General features: G+C 40.6%; 1 protein-coding gene across 1 annotated transcript in view; it reads left to right on the top strand.

Annotated features, from left to right (window-relative positions):
* Positions 1 to 20,705, top strand: part of MAP3K5 (mitogen-activated protein kinase kinase kinase 5) — a gene marked incomplete at its 5' end in the record, with an annotated part of 109,723 nt that overhangs the window by 36,744 nt on the left and 52,274 nt on the right. Inside the window, 5 exons of the mRNA XM_084260968.1 lie at positions 1,202 to 1,225; positions 9,963 to 10,156; positions 10,425 to 10,593; positions 11,545 to 11,651; positions 15,131 to 15,301. Of these exons, the coding sequence (XP_084117094.1) occupies positions 1,202 to 1,225; positions 9,963 to 10,156; positions 10,425 to 10,593; positions 11,545 to 11,651; positions 15,131 to 15,301 (665 nt within the window). The remainder of the gene's footprint in view (positions 1 to 1,201; positions 1,226 to 9,962; positions 10,157 to 10,424; positions 10,594 to 11,544; positions 11,652 to 15,130; positions 15,302 to 20,705) is intronic.

The following is a 20,705-nucleotide window of genomic DNA, read 5'->3' as shown; positions in this document are numbered from 1 at the left end:
GAGCTCAAAAGCTTAAAAAAAAATTTTGAAAAATACAAAACTGCAGCACATGATTTAACTTGGGGAAAAAGCAAATGTAGGTAAACTTTTGCTAGTGTAATATTCCTCTATATGAACATTCAGATCAGGGTAGATGGGACTTTGATCAACCTGATCGAGTGAGACATGTCCCTGCTCATGCTACAGGATTCAGCTAGATCTGTAAAGGTCATTTTCACCCCAAAATTATTCTGTTATTCTACCTATATACACATATAGGTTTGTATATTAATGTATATAAACATATATATGTCTCACACTTCAAAAGCTAGCAAAAGTCATAGGTGAAATGTCCCTTCAACAGGGGAAAAGCAGTTTTATGGAAGCCTGACTTCATGGAAAGTACCAAGTGCCTTGGTTTGACACTGTGTTTTTACTGCTGTGGTGTAGGTGAAGCTGCTCATCAGTCCCAGTGGCAGAGGTCTAGCGTAGCTGTCTTGGTAAATCTGGCAGGGTTACCAGTTGCTGGGATCAGAACTTGCTGACATATTTTCCTGACAGCAGTGTCACTGTCCAACAGGCATGCAGTGGGTTGTACCACCCAGATCTGAGTGCAGGCACCAGCTCTTGCCTTCTGTGTGTGTGCTCTGGAGGCTTGTTCTTTGAGACTTTACATTTAAACCAGGAAGATACAGTCTTTTCATCAGACTTATTGGTTGAAACTCATGTTCTAATTTTTGTAGCATTATAAAACCTCATATAAGTATTTTCACTGTTTATGTTAGATAGAAATGTTTTAGTGGTCTTCACTGCTGCTTCTGCTGGCAGCAAAACATTGCTTGCAGTATTTAACTTCTCAAATACAAGTGCATGTGTATTAATAGTCAACTTTCTGGACAACATCCCTTTTAGGAGAATTTAAGTATAGAGGAGTATGTACATGAGTGCATGTATGTACACGTGTGTATATACAGATTGCATGCACTACACATGTTCCTGTGTGTATAAGGTGTATTTATCTACTCAGTTCCATAGTTGAGTTGTGTCTCCTGAGACAATACTTGATCTGTATTGATTTGACAGGCATAGCAGACACCTATCAACCAGCCTTTTCCCCTCATATGTCTGTAAACATTAATATATGCAAGCCATACTGATCAGATACCTTTCCTAGTAGTTGTTCAGTGCTATTGACATTATTTTCTCTTCTCATTTATTCCAGGAAATTATTTGCCAGAAGAATAACGTAAGTATGATTTCTGTGTGCCAGTTGAATTCCAGGCATTCCAAACTTATGTTCCATTTAATGTTGTTTATCTTATGTTTTCTCCTTGAATCATTTAACACTCTCCTACTGTATTTTACAGAGTTAGATGCAGAATTCTGGAAATCCTAGCAGCAAGTCTGTGTATATCACTTTGTTGCTAGGTACCACGTTCACTTCTTACCTTGCCTCCATCTATCAGTGGTGTTTTCCTTGCTGCCTTTACTTGTCTGTCATATTTTTTCACACACAATTTACATCTGTCATCTTGTGGGGGTTTTTTTCTGTACAGTGTTCTTTAGTGTTTTTAAAAATACTGTATTGAAAAGGAGAGTTATTTGGAAACTGATGCTTATTTTAGAAACCCATAGCTGCAGCTATGAAAATATATAGGTTTATAAAGAGAGTGTGTGTGTGTATTTATTTCTGGAACCTGAGCCCTGGAGTCAGCTAGTCCCAGTGCAGTGCCGATCCCAGCAGCCTGCCTATGACTGCCAGTTGTTTGTAGGTTTCTGCACCTTGGCATCCTGCTGGTTTCTGAGGTTGGCTTTGCAAATCCCCCTTCCCTCTTTTGCTCCCAAGTTCGAGGGAGGCAGACCTCTGACTACAAGAGCACTGCCATCTCAATGTGGTCTGTGCTGGAGCGGCAGGGCCAGTCCTGTCAGAACGTATATCCGGGATGTTGAGTTGTTCTTGGCTTTATTTGGGACTTACTGTTAGCCATATATGCTAAGATATAATCTTATAGTGGTTAGTGCAGTGCTGATAGCCTGAGGTGCTATGTGTATGCTGCACAACTCCATACACTTCAATAGAGTATTCTAAGGGGCCTATGAAGTATTTGATTTTAGAAATTGGTTAGGTTTTACTTCCCACAGTGTCAAAACTGCCATATAATCAGGTTTTACTTTTTCATTTAATCCATGAATTTCACTGTTAATTACTGACTTCTTCCAGTGTGAAACATGATTCTTTGAGCAGCATGCAGTCATCTGCTGTAGTTGATAGAGTTTCGAAACCAGTGCAAGCTTGGCCCTAATGCTGCATTTTAATATACATACATATATACATTAAAAAAAAAAAAGCAGCAGGAAAGAGGGTTCCATACAGAGCTTCTGTGTAACTCTTAACCAAAAAGTGCTTTTCAGAGACTCAGGGAATACTGCAAATGATGTGCTAGACTAAACTCTTGCTGCCTCTAATGAAAGTGGGGTAAATGATCAGTTAGGCTTTTACACAAAAGGAAAGAGAAAGAGAACTGTAAGGTCTTTCTTGTAAATGAATGCATTGCATTATTGCATTCTGTATTTTTGTTCTGGTGGCCCAGGATCTAGGGAAAATGAAGTGTGACTAATGTAATGTCCCTAGGAGGGTAGGGGGAATAGCTCTGTTAGCAGGAAACCAGCAGGAGATGACTTGTACAGTCAAATGAAAATGAGATGTTGCTGTCTTATTCTGTTTTTAAATGACAGTCCCCGAAGATCAAGGAGAGGGATGGTAACTTGACCTTCATCTCCTTGGGAAAGGATTGTTCTGTTTTCCATTTAAATTTGGATAGGTGGCTGTGAAACTGTCATTTATCACTTTTAGAAATGTCTCAATGTATGCCACAGAAAGAATGTGTTCCTTGAGAGTCTCAGATGTTTTCAAGCACACCCACAGAACATCTTTTCTGGGAGGAAGTATTTTCCTGGGGATTAGAACAGGGAAGTCAGTAAAATCTTGTTTCTTTCCAAATGGTTTCTTTACTCTGATAAATTGGTATGACAAAGGTGCTGTCCTTGAGAGGATGTTACTGTTATGCCCACCCTTCCCAAAAATAGTCATACAAATGATTATGTGAGGTTGAAAATATGAAAAACTGAAGTTTGCATATGAATAAACCAGGAGTTTTGTCCTGCTGGTTTTTAAGAGCCTGCAAACATCAGCTGTAACAGGACAATGGTATCCCTGGCACCAGGGGATTAAAAAAGTCGCAAAACAAGTGCATGTGTATCTATATATATCTGTCTAACTGAAGTGCCTTGTGTTTGCTTTTCCTGAACCTTGTATCCCTAAAACTAGTAGGGAGGAAAAAAAAATCCATTACCAACTGTTTTGTTCTTTGTTCTGACTGGATTTTTGTGCTTCCTAATAATAGTCAATACAATGTTGCATGGCTGGGATAAGCTGTCTGGAGCCTGTCAGGGCAGAGCAGTGCAAGATAACGTGGGCTCGTTTCCTGTTATATGTGGTTTTATAGCTATTTAGTTGGACCTTTTCCAAATGTTGCAGTAATACCTAAAACATACTTTTTTTTTCCAGGGAGTGATACTTTGACAGAAGGCAGTTACTTTGATATTTGAAAGCTTAAGTTTAGCTTCTGCTGTTATCTGATTTCTGAGGTGAACCAAGCAGCAGAGGCATTCTAGAAATTGCTATAAAGAGTTTCAGTCACAAGGAGATGTTGGTATAAAGGTTACAGTTCTAGGCTGTACTTTGCTTGTTTTAGCTCACCAGTTTTTAGTTCATCTTAGTTCTCACAGTTTGAATTTAACCCACTTTAGAGAAAAGCTGCATGCAAAAGGCCATTTATTCTTTCTTTTTTAATATCACTTCTTGCTGCATCTGAGGAAGTTCAATGTACACATAGTATACCTATGGCTTACAACCCGTTGCGTTAAAGTAACGCCCTGACATGGTGCACACCTCTCAATTCAGGCTGCCTGCTTGCACCAGGTTGGAGTGATAGGTAGCCTTGGAAGCTGCCCGGGCTGTGGGATCAGGGTACAGCAACTGTCCTGATCCGGGGGCGATGGGAACCATTCTGCTGGGCAGCAGACTCACAGGAATCGGTGATTAACCAACAGGGTTAATGTTGCGTGGCTGGGGACTCTTGTTAGTAGTGTTCTCCTTTCCTGGCACTTGGACTGATCAGAGATGGTAATTTTTACTGCTTTTCCACAGCCCTTCCTGAGTGTAGTACTCCTTCAGCCGGAGCCTGAGCGACTCAGGATGAGGCATGCCAGAAGTGCCTCTGCTAGAAGGCTGTAAATCTCATGGGATAAGTTTAACTATTGTCTCTTTCACTGTGGAAATAGGTGAAATATTTTTAATGCTCCTCACCCAGATGACAAATGATTTGAGGGCAGTTGATTTTTTGGTATCAGAGTATGTAAAAATGCTATTTAGTAATGTTCAGTAAATGTTTTGTTGATAAAGGCAGCTGTGGTATTTATTGTTATTTATGATAGGTTGCTATCTCTTGCTTGTTCTTACATTAGCCAAAGAATTTTAAAAATCTAATTTGGCACATACTTTCCTTGGAAAAAGTTAGAACTCTTTTTCCTCTCTGAATGTGATGAAAGGACCGTATGAAGAGTATGCTGATTTTTAACTAGTAGTTAGGATGTGCTGTGGCTCCAAAGAGGATGCTATTGCAGGGCATATAAAGAATATAATCCCGTAGAAAATGGGAAATATTTAAGAGTGTGCTCAGGCTCTGTGCTTTGGTTCATTTGAGGTGTGAGGCCTACTTATGTTCCTTTTCAAATCAATATCAAGGCTGTCATTTGTGTGAGTGGGATTTGAAGTAAACCCAAACTGAGCCTGTATTCATTAAAACATCAGCACATGTTGATTTACTGAGTGTTCAGGGGATGGAGGGGGAATAGATTTAATAACTTGGTTTAGGATTTTGCCATCTGCTACATGTAACACCATGTGCAATCAGAGAATTACCTTTAAGAAAAATCTCATCAGAGGAATTGAAATAAGAGCAGATATTTCTCAAAAGAACTAGTAGGAGAAATGCTAAAATGCTGATCTTTAATTAGAGAAGAGTCAGCAGGAAGAACAGTTCCTACTGAGAGAGATACTGGCTATTTTTATTACCTTGGCTGATTTTATTTATTTAAAAAAAAGAGAAAGTGAGGTTGAATGCTGACCTGAAGCTTAGGCAAGTAGTGGGATTCTGCTGGATTCTCCCATATGAGTAAAAAAAGCATCATGGGTTTGTTTTGGGGGATTTTTGTTTCCTTTGCCACTTACGATCTTTGAAGGCAGCTTTCTCCTGTGAGTGGATGTGTGACTGTCAACCGATTCCAACAGAACAGTCCTGATAAAAAAACCTTAGGGAATGGAAAGGACTGCGTATCTTTGACTCCCTGGGATCTTGCAGATATTTCTCCCTCCTTTTGAAATAAGGTTCAAGATCAGAGAATTAATTCAGCAGAACTCAAATGCTCATGTGTATAGCACTGTCTTCTTAATCTGTCCAACTTTCATTGTTTAACTTTTTATTTGTGGGAAAGAGAATAGTGTTTACCTTATTGCATGATGAACTTTATAAGAAGACATGGTCTCCAAATGAATTCCCGAGGCCTGTAGGTCTAGCTAGGGCAGCATAGTCTTAAACTCTGTGGCTGGAGCTGTGAAGACAGTGTTACAGCTGTATTTAAACTATGACTATGCATACTCTGGAATTGTTTTAATTTTGCACAGTGAAAGAGGAAGGGACATTGGAAGAATATAAACCAATTAAAACATTTGTGAAAACGAATTGCAGATTTTGTCACTTTGTGGTAAGCATTTCTGCAGGTGTAGCTGGCCTTGGCCTGTACTTCTGCCTTCTGGTTAGTCTGGCTGGTCTGACAAAACAGGCTGTGGCACAGCCAGCCTTTCAGAAGATGGCCTGATGTTGACAGGTAGTGAGTGTGCTGGTGCAAAGTCTTGAAAGATACTTAGGTTTGTACCTCCTGGACATAAGCAGTGTAGCTGATCTGAGTGCTCAGGCCCAGTTTACCTTATCTGATGCCCTGAGTTCTTGTGCATCCGTCTGAAACCACAGTACCTATCTGCGTGCACACTCATGGCCTGTCCCAGCCCCTGGTAGCTGCAGTAATGCCTTTCAGCTTACAATTTGTGTGACCTGCAATCACTTTGTAACATTCATTAGTGTAAATTGAGCTTCTGAACCGTAAATAATGAGGTATTTTTAAAGGAAGAGGGTTGGAAAAAGAAACTTCTAGCATCTCTTGCTGATTTCCACCCACTTTGGAAGCCCCTTTATGCTAGGCTTTTGGTTTTTTAAAGGGTGTTAACATAACTGAGACCATTGCAATTGGATTTAAGGTGTTACTCCTTCAAAAATTGCCCATTTTTCTTGAATGATTTGATTCTCTTGCTTACATTGTACATGGTCTGGCAAGTCAGAGGACTGGGCCAAAGGAAAACAATAATTTTATATTGGGTACTCAGCAAACATAGAATTCAGAATGAAGGTAATTAGTGTTAGGAAGGAATGTCAGAGTCTGAGATCCGAGTTGGGATGGAGTGTTACAGGGCAGATTTTAATATGATAAGTGGAATATATTTAAATTTCCAAGTAGAATAATGTGCACTAAGTCAAAATGTAAAGCAGCGTGTGAGCAGATAGGAAGTGTGTATCAGAAAGACCACCTTTCTAACTTGTCAGATCCTTTCTGACTTGTTAGGGTAGCTTATATTTAGACAGCTAAAGTTAAGAAGGGAAGTAAAAGTGGCTGAACCAGAAGTTGCATAGCCTGGGAATGAGGAAAGAAGCAAGCTGTGCACTTTGCTTTGGGGAAGAAGGCTTAGAGCTGTCTGCCACTGGAGCAGCTCCTCAGCTACTGCCTCCCCCTGCCTGGTCCAGTCCCAGTTGTTGCCCAAGTGCAGTTGGGGTTGGGCTCTTTGAAGTTAAAATTTGTGATGGTGAGAAAATATGTTTCTTCATCATGCGAGACCACAGATTGTGTTATACAAGAGCAGTCTTGCCATCACTGTTATCTGTCTTTCACCACCACCTTTAGTAAATAATACATAATTTTTCATTCTTTTTTTTTTTTCTCACCAGAGCTACTGCATGTCTACCTTTGCCAGGTTCAGCCGTTAAATATCTAATGTAGTCTTTAGCTAGGAAAGCGAAATTTAGGTCAATATTTCTTAACTTTACTGCATGTGGGGGTTTTTGTTTTGTTTTTGTTTTTTTTCAAAGGCTATTTCCTAAGGAAATGAAACCTGAGAGCTTGTACTCTGTTTTTTTCATCCTCCACCCTCTTGCCTGTTTGTCTGTCTGATGAATTTCAGCCAAACTCGAGAGGTTTCAGGGTTAGAGCTCCCCACAAAACATAAGTCTAGATTAAGTTAACAACAAATTCATGTCCTGGCTGAGGTAAAGGCCACTGTGTTCCTACGCTGCTAGCCACCCAGCGTCAAGGTGAGGTTCTACCTGGAGACAGTTCCCTGAGATCTCTGGGGGCTCACTGAACAACTGCAAATTGATTTTTGTTTTCTTCCCAAACAGTGGTTTCTCCTGTCTTTTTACTGTTAAGTTCTTAAATGTCTGCTGCTTCCAAAGGTGGCTGGGTCTGTGTGTCTTCTATGGAAGCTTTACAATAAAACCAGCTTTTTCTGACCCCTGCCCCCTCACTCATAGGTAACAGGAAAAATGCATGTGGATACCTACTTCCTACAGAAGGTGCATTTGGGATCAGTTTGTAAGAGCTCTCGCTCCGCAGTGGACTCAGGCACTTGCAGGAAGAGTAGTTTTCCTGCTCATAGGATTATTTATGAAGTCTCCAGTACTGTCTCTGTAGGTGGCCTGACTGCTATGCCAGGATAAACTTTGGGTTCTGTGGATTTCGAAAGCTGGAAACATCCTTTTTCAGAGCTGATTTTTAATTAAGACCTTTGGAAGCAGCATGCCAGAGGTCTGAGAAGGCCTTCCTGCAAGCAGTCTTCAATTTATTTTTAATGCATTGAATAAACACTAGGAAGTAAAATGCTTGCCCCAGGATATCTGTAGCTGCTTCACCCTTTCTCTTGCCCCTGACTTCCCGAGCTTTTTCTTCTTTATTTTAAAAAAGGAAAGTTGGAGAATAGTCTGTCTGTGCTTAATAGCAGCTCGTGTGCCAGACACTGCCCACCCTCGTCCTGTAATTGCTGAAACCAGTTCCAGCAAATTCACCATTTCCTCTCTGCTTTTGACTGTGGGACTTACCAGGTTTTAGCAGGGTCAAGGGTTCATCCAGTCACCCTTGAAAGCGTGGGATCACCTTACATGCTAGTATATCCCTGCAGTTCTCAGTCATAAAGATGAGTAGTTTGTGTTCTAGCATCTCAGTCTGTAACTGCCTGTTAAAAATATTGTTATACACTTCCCAGTTCTCTATTCCTTTGGAATTGCTACAGTCATGCACAGAAAAATGCATTCCAGCTTTTCAGCTCTAATAGTTGTGCACGTCTTGTGTATACAGCAATGTCCAACCAAATTCTAGGTTAGTTGAGCTCAATGGACTTCGTGTAAATGCCTGTATCCATTACTGTTAAATTGTACAGATTGTCTGTTTCCAACAGAAGTGGGGATGGGATTGCCTTTGTAGTGAGGTCTTACACTTTCATAGTATGACAGGGAAATTAAAAAAAACCCAGTAATTCCTGTACTCTTCACAGCTCATCTCTGATCTGTACACAAACGTATGTTTACTGACCTGTGTACGTCTGTACACATACATGGACTGGAGCACCTCAATCCTTCCATGTTTTTAAAACCTAATAATGCATGTTAAAAAAAATGCATGTTTTAAGCACACAGCTGGTATTGTGTGTTTGAAAGCTATTCAGTCACTGCACTCTCAATGCATGGAGCCAAGCTTGCCTGGGGAGTCTCTGAAGTGATGTCCTCATTGCTGTACTGACTTTTCGGAGAGAAGAAGCAGCAGTAATTAACCTTGGGTAGCAAAATGATGGGTCTCAAGAATTGTTTCCTTGAGGCTTTTCTTGTTGAGTTGCTGACCACGTCAGTAGTGCAGTCTGAGCTTTGAGAAGCAAGTGGTGGAACTACTCTGGATTCTGGTGGTGTGCTGTCTCATAGTTGAGACCCATCAGAACCACAAATATTTAGCAATCTTTAGGTATGTAGATCTGTACTTGCACACATACCACAGGCACCAGACCAGTTTACCATACATACCACAGGCACCAGACAGTTTCCTCTTTCCTGGAAGATAATCTGATTTTTTTTTTTTTAATTGGTGAAGTATTTATCATCCTTTGATATACAGAAATCAATACAGTTTAGCAATGCTAAGAAGTTCTGTAAGTGATTATTCTGAAATATGTATGGTTTTAAGTCCCACTGACCAAGAAGGTTTGCTACCTAGCAGGGAATTAAATTTGTTTTTGTTATACTGAACTATTCAAGTCATTTTGCAGCTCACAGGAGAATTAGGGTTTTTTTCAGCTTTCCTGTTGTGAGGCAACTAGCTTCTGGTACTGTTTTCAACATCTGTGAGCCTAACTATACTAAATTACAGAGTGTTTGCTCTCTTCCAAACATCAGTCACCTTGAAAAGAGTGTACGTCAGCTTTACCTGAATCTGCCTGCCGCTTTGGGGTGACTAGGGCGTGCCCGCAGAATTGTTTTGCTGTTGAGCTGATGACTGTTTTAAGGTCAATGTGGTGCTTCTAAAGACTCATCTTACAGGAAGCGGTTCAGAAATCGGAAAGAGTATATTTCAGGTGTGTGTCATATTTGAGATGAAAACTGTATTTATGCAGTCCTGGGCTTCACAGGTACAATACTGTTCTTGCAGAAGTAAGCAGTAGATCTCCCTTTAACAGGAGAAATTCTGTGCGTGGTATATGCTTTTATTGTGTGTGTGTGCGTGGGCTTGTCAAACCATAACTGCCCTAAACATTGTGCTTTGTTTCCTTACAGATGTGCACTGGTAACTACACGTTTGTTCCTTACATGATAACACCACATAACAAGGTGTACTGCTGTGACAGCAGTTTTATGAAGGGACTAACAGAACTGATGCAGCCCAGTTTTGAGTCGCTGCTTGGCCCTATATGCTTACCTCTGGTGGATCGATTTGTCCAGCTGTTGAAGGTGGCACAGGCCAGTTCAAGGTGAGTTGTCCTGTTGTACCCATGCGTAAAATTCATATATTCCTGCTGGCAATGTAAATGTCAGACCCTTGCTTCAGTGTGGTGTGATGCTTTGCCTTCTGGTGAAACGAATTGATAGTGAATAATTTAACTTGGCCATATTTCTCCATTGACACTGCTCTGTCAAATAAATGTTCCACATAATACATTGTGGGAGCACTACCAGGCCAGAAAAAGCAGATGCAAGGGACCCATCCCAAATTGCTGACGCGAGGCTGTTCCTCTCCAGCCAGTATTTCCGGGAATCCATTCTGAACGACATCCGGAAGGCCCGTACCCTCTACACAGGCAAAGAGCTTGCAGCTGAGCTGGCAAGGATTCGACAGCGAGTGGATAGTGTTGAAGTCTTGTCTGCTGATATTGTAATAAACTTGCTGCTGTCCTATAGAGACATCCAGGTATGAACCCTATGGTCTAAGATCATCTAAACCATAGTAAATTAAACCACAGTCTCACTGAATTTCGTAGTGTATTTTGCACAGATTTGCTAACAAACTGTATGAATAGTGCCTACTAGTAGAAATCTTATACAGTGTCTTTGCCAATGCTTTCTACTTTATTTTGCAGTTACACTGTTTGTAGTGTGCCTTTACATAGCAGAAAGTGTTGTTTTGTAGCAGCACCTAAAAAGTACACAAACTATAACAACTTCTCCCCTTCAGCGTTACTACGTGATGAGCCGCCCATACTATACCTACTTACAAGCTATAGTACCATTCTGCTATTGATTTGTATAGGTATTCTTTGTCACCATGCTTGTGGCATTTCTCATGGCAACATAATGTATTCCTATGCATTTCAGCTTCTGGAAGGGTGCTGGTAATTGCTTGCTTTGTTCTACATAATGTCAGCCATTGCTCTATAAACATTTTGAAGTGGGTTTGTTTTGTTTTAGTGGGATTTTTTTAATGTATCAGGGATTAAGCTACTCTAAAAAAAGGTGTTATTGAAAGATTCTTCTGTTGTTGTGGCTCCTGTTTCTTTTAGAGCTTTGGGATGCCTTAATTCACATGCAGTTAGAATTGTAATGTCTGTACAGTATGAACTTTGATATGTGTTCAGCCCTTGAAGTTAATTTTAATCATGAAATAGATACACTGTAATTTCCAGTGGTCCATGTTGAGGCAGTACAGGCGATCAGACTGAGTTTCCCTGCTGTGCATATTCACATTTCTGATGAGTGCCAGGCTATTTACCTGTTGAGACCAACCAAACTGAAATCCAGGAGACTTACAATGAACTGACAATACTTTTTAATATTAAATAAGAGGTGCTTAGTTAAAAGAGGAGTTTATATACAGCTTATTAGTACAGCCACCTAAAATTTCATTACTCTCTTCTTTTGGAAGGATTACGATTCCATTGTGAAACTGGTGAAAACTTTAGAGAAACTGCCTACCTTTGACTTGGCTTCCCACCACCACGTGAGGTTTCATTACGCGTTTGCACTGAACAGGTGAGAATCTACCCTTCTGGCCCTCCCCTGTTGATCAGTAAACCAAAACAGCAAACTTTACCCAGGGTTGGGAATCCTGGATGAAGTTGCCAGCTGGAATCTTCAAACACAGATCTAGAGTCCTGGCTCAAGCAACTTTGGAGACTCTGAGCTTCCAGATCAATCCAAGCTTTTTATTTCTCTTCCACTGTCAAATTCCATTCCTTTTCCTGTAATGTCAGTGTCTGATTTATCTTTCCATAGGTTTGCATAATTTTTTTGTTTCAGTACCTGAGTTGGAGAAAGAAGTACCCAGCAGTCTTTTTTTACCTGTGTAAAACACGCTTTTAACATGGCTGTGTGAGTGGCAGTGCTGCAGCATTTCTGCTAACTTAGCCAACATCTCATTCAAGTCTGAGATCTGGTAGTGTCAGGAGACAGGAGAACTTTCATCAAATGTCTGTCAGAAGAACTTTATTATAATAATAGACCAATTTTTGTGTTCTCTAGTAACATGCACAGTATGTGCCCGTGGAGCAGCACGCACTATTTGCTTGAGTTAAATGAGAGCCAAACCTAGATTATTATTTTTTTTTTCTAGGATACTGGAAATTGGACAAGGCACTAAAAGGGGAGTTTTTCAAAGGAAATGACAGAACCTTTCTACTCCCTTGCTGTTACCACAATGAATGTTTTGCTATTGACATTTAGAGAGGTAGACCAGGTGTTAGTAGGCATTGAAATTCTCAAACATAGAAGTAGTCTACAGATCCTTCTGCTTCTCACAGATTTGAATACTGTGATTCAGGTTTGCTGAGGAGCCTTGAAAATGCCTTGAAAGTGATGTCAAAATACATCAAGTAATTTGTGGAAAAAATAAACCTGTTTTTCAGACAAAGCCAAAAAAAACCCACAAAAAAAAATGAAAAACATGTATCTGGCATTGTTTTGTCTGAATAAAATGTCCAGATCCTTTCTTGCTCCTTTATACCAGATATATGAAGGTATGAATACTGTGCATTTTTTGTTCCTACTTTGCCATAAATGTGTGGAGTTTTGCAGATTAAATAATCCAGCATGTATCTGCCACTCCTACATAGCCTTCACAAAGATCACTAGGAGTACCTAGTACCTTGGAGTTTTAACAAGTGAGTTATACCCTGAGCTCACCATTTTCTAAAACGAAAGTTACTGCTGAAAACAGGACTTTACTAGTTCACTGGGGCACTAAAAAACCTCCAAAACTGCAGTATATATTTTTCAGGCAGATCCTTACACTTCACCGGTTCTGTTAGGATTTATTGCAGGCTGAAAGGTCTGCTTTTATTGATGTGACTATGAGATGTAGCCTTTGATGGTATCTGTCAAAGGGAAAGGGTAGAATCATAGAATGGTTAGGGTTGGAAGGGACCTTAAAATCATCAAGTTCCAACCCCCCTGCCATGGACAGGGACACCAAAGGAGTTATGCAGGTACCTCTGAAGGAGTTAAGATCAGATTTTCCTCTCCCTCCCTCTATATTGTACATTCAACTGGAATCCATGACAGCCTTGAAAATCTTCATGCTTTGGTTTATGCCACTTGGGCTAATTGTAGCTTTCTCCTTATTGGGAAGCTAGAGGATGTTTCCTGAGTGAAGGCAGCTCTGGAATATTTGCTGTGGAAGAAGCTGTCGCTTTTGCTTCTAATCGAGGTCACTAGTACGGAAGGATGGAGCAGCTCAATTAATCAGGATTAGTCTGACCTAAATCAAGAAAGTGTGTGAGGGCATTGATGATGGAAGAGTAGTAAACAGAAAAGTAGGGAGCTTTGGAGACCAGGAAGGTGTAAATAACTTATATCAAAACACCATTGTGCCTTAGTGGTTTCATTCTCATTAAATTCAGATATCTATTGGTTTGATCTGGATTAGTGATAGTTGATACAAGATGTGGAAGAGTTATCCACTTGAAAATTGCCCTTCTGTCATGAAAGTCAACTGAAAACTGTAAAGCAGCTGTAAACTTCACCTTGTTGCTTTGCTTGACTGGTCAGTGTGAGAAGAGAAACCAAAAGGAAGCAAACCTTCAACAACTGGGCTAGTGATCAGTTGGCTTGGGAACTAAAATAACAGACCTGAGGGAGACTGTTACTTGCTCAGCCAGGAGCACTTGATTTCTCTCCCTGGGGCTTGGGAGCACTTGCCCCTCTCAAATGAGTCCAGCAGCCTTGCTGTGCCAGTCTGGAAGTACTTGGGAACCCTACTGCAGGTCTGTGGTCTGAGAGTAAGACTCCTAGAAATGTGACTGCTCTGGAGGTTAGGCAGAGATAGCAATGGGTTTCATTTGTCTTTCTCATCAGGCTGAGACGTCGATATAGGTTGGCCCAGCATGTAGACTTGTGAACATTTTTCCTTCAGGAAAGGAATTTACACTGTTTGCTCAAACAAGTGCTTTTGCTCTATCATCTCTCCTCTGTTACCTATTCTGCTTGATTTAAACCTTTTGTTCCACATAGCTCCCTTATGGAGCTGCATATGTGAGCTGAGGTATCACTTAGAGTACATGTGCTCTGATGTGAGGTTTGACATTTGCCATTGCCTGTGGAGATGCATCAAAACTTTGGTATGCTCTTGTAGAGTGGGAACTAAGAATCCATTACCAAACCTTTGATTCAGTAGTATCTGCTTTAAGATGACTTTTGGTGTGGGGTTCCTTTTTCTTTCCAAGACACAAAGCTTGCGAGAGAGATACAAACCCACTTTTCTATAGCCCCCCCCCAACTCAAGTTATAGCCACTCAAATATTACAAGTAATTTCTTCAAAAGAATATAATACTGCCCCAAACCACCAAAGAATAGTTATTGCTGAGAAAGGGGTCATTTGCTTGTTCAGTACACAAATATGTCAAAAATTCTGAAGTCTTGATACTGAATGATGTATGTATCCAGGCTGTGAGTCACCAGCAAGTGTCTCATGCTTGTCGGAAGTACTTTTATTAATATTACCTTACTGGCTTCACTCCCTAACCTTCCCTATCATGGGAATGCAGTCTGGTTTGGGGGGAGGGGGTTCTGTTTCTTGGCTTTTTGCTTCGCATTCAAAATGTATATTAAAAAAAACTTGCACAAACACAGCATGGAGTATTTTTTCCTTTAAAGCATGAATTGCTATGAAAGAAATGTTAGAGACAGAGTGGGTATCTTTCTGTTTCGTAAAGAAACCAACACATGTTCTTTCTAAGAATTGCTCTTGAGGCGCTTATTGCTGTTGTTGGTACTTTCCTCTGGCTGATGCGTCATGAGAGAGAAAATGTCTTTGGGACATTTTATAAATGCATCACATGATATTAAGAAAAAGTGGGGGAAGGAAGAAGTGAGGAGAAGTGTGTATATATAATATTGTTACTTGCATCTAGAAGTAAATTTCACATGGATGAAGTCATACATTCAAACATGGTCATGAAAATGTATGTCTTGTTATCTTCATTGTGCTTTTAATGAAAATTTTCATTTTTAATAGGCGAAATCTGCCTGGAGACAGACAGAAAGCTCTAGAAATTATGATTCCCCTGGTAGAACAGGAAGACCAAGTAGCTTCAGATATGTACTGCCTGGTTGGTCGGATTTACAAGGATGTGTTTTTGGAATCTGGGTTCATAGATACAGAAAGCCGGGACAAAGGGACGTTCTGGTGAGTACTGTTTTCCTGGTTTATGTCCTTTTGTTAGCTTTGGGAAAATAATCCTTAAAGAAGAATATATTCAACTGTCTTACATGCCAAATACTTGGCATTCTTAAGCGATACGCTGAAACTTCTAATCGTCTTTGCTTATTTGTTAGGAATGGGAGCTTTATGTTCTTGAAGTGCCTTAGAGACTTGAAAGTTTAGGTACTTCTCACCAGACTATTTTCTTCCTTCCCAAATGTCATCTCCTATTTATTTTCAGGAACCTGGGCCAGAGAGTAATCAGCCATTAATCAATTGGCATATCTGCGGTCTGATAGATAATAACTAGTTCGGCTTAAAGGTGCAGAGGTTTATCTCTGCGCTGATGCTGAGATGTACTATTCTGACTTCTTTTTCTTTGGCTTCCATGCTCACAAGCAATATGACTGTTCTAAATTCATGCTGGCAAGTTTTGTCACCCCATCATCACTATATATTATATGCATATTGCAGTGGAATACAGTACCATCAATACTTAAGAACATGGTAGACTAGACAGATCCCTATCTTAATTTTAGAGGCAAGTATGTTATTTATCACTTTTGAAATGCAATAAAATGCTTTTAGGTGGAATAGGTTAAAAAATTGAGGCAGTGGATGCCATCCTAGTCTTCTATCAGCATCAGCAGCTTTTAGAATCATACAATACATAAAAATTTTTAGTTTGGAAAAGACCTTTAAGATCATCGAGTCCAACCATTAACCCAGCACTGACTGTCAAATCCAACCACTAAACCATGTCCCTCAGCACTACATTTACATGTCTTTTAAATACCTCCAGGGATGTTGACTCCACCACTTCCCTAGGCAGCCTGTTCCAATGCCTGACAACCCTTTCAGAGAAGAAATTTTTCCTAATGCCCAATCTAAACCTCCCTACCACAACTTGAGGCCATTTCCCCTTGTCCTATTCCTAGTTACTTGGCAGAAGGGACCAACCTCCACCTCGCTACAACCTCCTTTCCTGTAGTTGTAGAGTGTGCTAAGTTCTCTCCTCAACTTCCTTTTCTCCAGGCTAAATCACGCCAGTTCCCTCAGTAACTCTTTGTAAGACTTGTGCTCCAGACCCTTCACCAGCCTGGCTGCCCTTCTCTGGACATGCTCCAGCACCTCAGTGTTCTTGTAGTGAGGGGCCCAAAACTGAACACAGTACTCAAGGTGCAGCCTCACCAGTGCCGAGTACGGGGGGACAGTCACTTCCCTGCAGCCGCTGGCCACATTCTGATATAACCCCCCGATGTTTTCCATTATGATTGAGACAAGGAAACAATCTGTGTTTATGTATCTTGCACATCAGATCCTAGTTCTGGTCTTGTGCTCATCAGCTGCCTGTTGAAGTAAATGCTTAGAATGGAAAGTTTTCTTCTCCCTTCATCACTTATCTCTGTTTTTCAGATTAGAACAGTCTTTGGTAAAAGATAAGATATAATTGTTTACCATTTATGGCCTTGAAATACAAGTACAGTTTATAATTGCTGGTCATGCTTTACAGTTTTGCAATACTTACTGAATTTTTTTAAAGATGTTGAAATAATAGGAATGCAGCATGTTGTGTGTGTGTGTGTCCCTTCATCATTTTGTGTTAAAGAAAAATACTATCTCCTCTGAGGCGAAACCCATAAAACAATTCCAAGATTCTGTTTAAAAGAAAAATAATTCAGTAATGTGATGAATTAATATAAAAACTCTAGTACAAATATTAGGCATTATCACAGGCTAAATAGAATAAATAGCCATTACTTTTGCTGATGAACATCTTGCTTTTTCCTCATTCGTAGTGCCTTATGAACAGATAAACTTTGAGATATTTGAACTAAGAATAATTATATGTAGAATAGTAGTAATTAGCTTTATTTAGGATATTTCATGCAGCAATTTTAAAACACTTTTAATATATGCATCTTGGCAATCATGGTATTCATATATCTGATGAGGGGAAGTGATTGTGGTCAGGCATAGCAGTTTGGGAAAGGGCAGCAAGCTGGTAGCTCCTGCAGCAGGGCAGGATGCTGACTGGCCAGCCCCTAAATATCCCCTGAAGTCTCTGGCAAGTAGGATATGGTCCGTGCTCTGGCTGCTGTAGAACAAGGCAATCTCTGTTCAGTCAAGCTAGAGCTTGGCCAGAAGCTGCACCGGATGGGCCACTTGCTTTTGCTGTGTGTTTCATGCTGGATATTGATTGGAGTTCTAGTGTTAGTCATACAGCGGGCTTGACGTGGCTGAAGGGGTGACTCATAACTCGGTGAAAGGCTCTTGGGAAGGAGCTGACCTACTCTAGAGCTACAGCAGGCAGCAATGGGGGAAGGTGTGTGTGGGAGCAGTGCCTTCATGGAAGTGTTACTTTGTGTGGTGATAAAGGTCATTATCTCAGAGAAACAAGGATGTAGGAGAAGTATAGTGAATTGTATAGGATAGTAAGAATTTGACAGCAGAACCTAAGCATTGGTTTTGCACCTACTAGTGATGTCAAGGTACTTTGGTCTATTAAACAAACAAACAAACAAACAAAAAGAGGTGGGCAGTGTGCTTTCCTGACAATTAAAAACCAGAATAAAAGACATCTTTCATACAAATAGGAGAGAAGACATGAAAGATTAATTATTAACTGTCACTTTCTTGTTGCATAGTGACAGAGTAAATCAGACTTACCCAAACTATCAAGTCTATTAGAATATCTTATCTGCTACCTCCCTAGTGTCTGCACTGCAACATTTTCCCAAATGTCACCTTTCAGTTTCTTGATGGCATTTCTAATCACATCAGCTAAGCCATCCTCTACTTTCTAGGCAGACTTTTAAACCTTGCCACCTTTCCATGGTACTGCATGTGTCCCTCCAATGGTACTTGGGGCGTGACAGTGTGCACAGTTGAATTTAAATCAGGTCAGTCAACAGATGTGACTTGTGAGTTATTTGGGAAACGGTGAATATTTTCATTTGTTCAAAATCAATTATTATGGGGGTGGAGGGGAGGAGGTGTTTATTTGTTTACAGATTTTGCTGTCCAGGCGATGTGGATATAAGGCAGATTTAAGAATGTCAGCACAGGATCACATGAAATATAAAATTACATTATTGGTTCTAACAATTTAGGAGAGGTAAATAGGAACCAAGATGTCTTGGTGTGAGTAGCATGCAAAGGCAGCTACACAGCATTTCTGCTGTGGGAAAAAGGAAATTTGGAAAGAAAAGGCAGAACCCAGGAAGACAAATTCCCAAGATGTCCCTTCTGTTCTGCTTGGAGTAGGTGGCCAGGTCCTGGCAGCAGGGGACCACAGGGGTGGCCTGTGATGCCAGAGGAGCTGCCCTATGTCAAACAAAGCCATTTCTAGTCAGTTTTAAGAAACTCTTCAATGGCCAAAGCAGATTGGCAATGCTGGTGGCTCCTCTATGGTAACATATTTAAGAAAGGTGGTTTTTTTCAGGCTGTTTCGTCAATGTTTTGCAAGCAGTAACTATTTTGCAAACTTAAGATCATGTCCACCTCCTTTGCCTGTATAGTTAAAATTGGTTAGAGCACAGATATGCCCACCTGTTCATATGCATGAGAGATGGTTATTTTATCTTTAAATTTTGAAGTTTTGTATGTATCTATCCAAGAACAAAAGAAATGTTGATCGTCATGCCAGATATTACGTGTTTTCGGGCAAAGCAAAAGAGTGAAAATACAGAGGCTCTTGTACTGGAATGAAAATCCTTATTTTCAAGGTGTTTTTCTTCTGTCAATCTTTCCTCCCTCTTTTTTCGGATATTGTGTGAGGATTACAGCATTGAAGATCTCTAGGGCAAAAAACGGAGGCAAGTTCCCAACACTGCTATGTCTCCAAGCAGATTACACCAGTCAGTGGGTCTCTTCTAGAATCAATGAGCCTTGTCCTGTTTGGTTGGCCTTTTTTTAATGACATGGGGGGTTTCGTTGTTGTGGGTGTAGTTGCTTTTTTAAGTAGAGCAAAAATGTTTTGCATGCGCTTTCTTCTTTGTTTTGTTGTAACTTGTAGTACAAGAGGAAAGGTAGATGATAACAGTAATTTACTCTGTCCATCATGGCTTTTGGAGTGGTTTTTTTTAGAGAACTAGACTCTTGTCTAATGATAGAGATCTTTGTAGGTGGGCAGCTAAAGTATAGAAAGAATATCTATGAAGCAAATTGAAGAGGAGGATGTCTTGTAGTTTTAAAAGGCAGAGCTTATGTTAAAGGATGTAAAGTCCTGAATTATTAGAGCAGGAAGAACAAGAACCAAAATAAATTAAAAAATGAAAACGTGCCATATTTTTGGCCTGATAGGATCTAAACGCCTTGGCTTTGCTTACATGTCAAAGTGTGGCCTGGAAGCTAAATCCTTAGATTACTTTTCTTTCCATGCTTATGTATTAATCTAAAAACCTGCTTAATTTTATTTTATATGATGCATTTGTTTGGCTGGATTTTTCCCATTCTTTTGAAAATAGCTTTAAAATATATTGCTTCTATGGCAGCAGAGTTGTGTTGACTGAATCTTGTGGGTTTTAACTCACATATGATAGTCCTGTTTGCCGCCTCCTTAGAAAGGGGTCTGTGTGCGTATATTACACATATATATGCAACCAAACATGCTCTTATTCTATAGAACAAGTTTAAAACACTGTAGCCCTGCTGTTGCTGTTGTCACCACAACTTGGATTGCTAGCACGAGGATAGTCTGTGCTGTGTTGGTGTGACTCCCCTGCAATTCTTTCAAGACAGTATTTGGGCTCGGCAAGTACCACTGCCATTCCTCTTGCTCACTCACTTCCTCTTGAAGTCCTTTTTTTATGTGAATATACTCATAAGTGTATGGCCAAGTGTAGAGTGCTGCACATGGGACATAACAACCCCATGCAGCACTACAGGCTTGGGGGAGACTGGCTGGTGAGCTGTCAGGAAGAGAAGGACCTGGGGGTGTTGGCTGACAGCAGGCTGAATATAAGCCAGCAGTGTGCTCGGGGGGGCAAGAAGGCCAATGGCATCTTGGCTTGTATCAAACCCAGTGTGGCCAGTAGGTCTAGGGAGGTAATTGTGCCCCTGTACTCGGCATTGGTGAGGCCACACCTTGAGTACTGTGTACAGTTCTGGGCTCCCCACCATAAGAAGGACATTGAGGTCCTTGAGCAAGTGCAGAGAAGGGCAACCAGGCTGGTGAAGGGGCTGGAGGGCAAATCATATGAGGAGCGGCTGAAGGAGCTGGGGATGTTCAGCCTGGAGAAGAGGAGGCTGAGGGGAGACCTTATCACCACCTACAACTACCTGAAGGGAGGTTGTAGAGAGGTGGGTGATGGTCTCTTCAGCCAGGTGAGAGAAGATAGAACAAGGGGAAATGGCCTCAAGCTGTGCCAGGGCAGGTTTAGATTGG

Source organism: Gallinula chloropus (genome assembly GCF_964237585.1).
Source record: "Gallinula chloropus genome assembly, chromosome: 3".
Taxonomy (NCBI): Eukaryota; Metazoa; Chordata; class Aves; order Gruiformes; family Rallidae; genus Gallinula; species Gallinula chloropus.
Note: the sequence above shows the minus strand (reverse complement) of the source record. Positions and strands in the feature narration are given on the sequence as shown.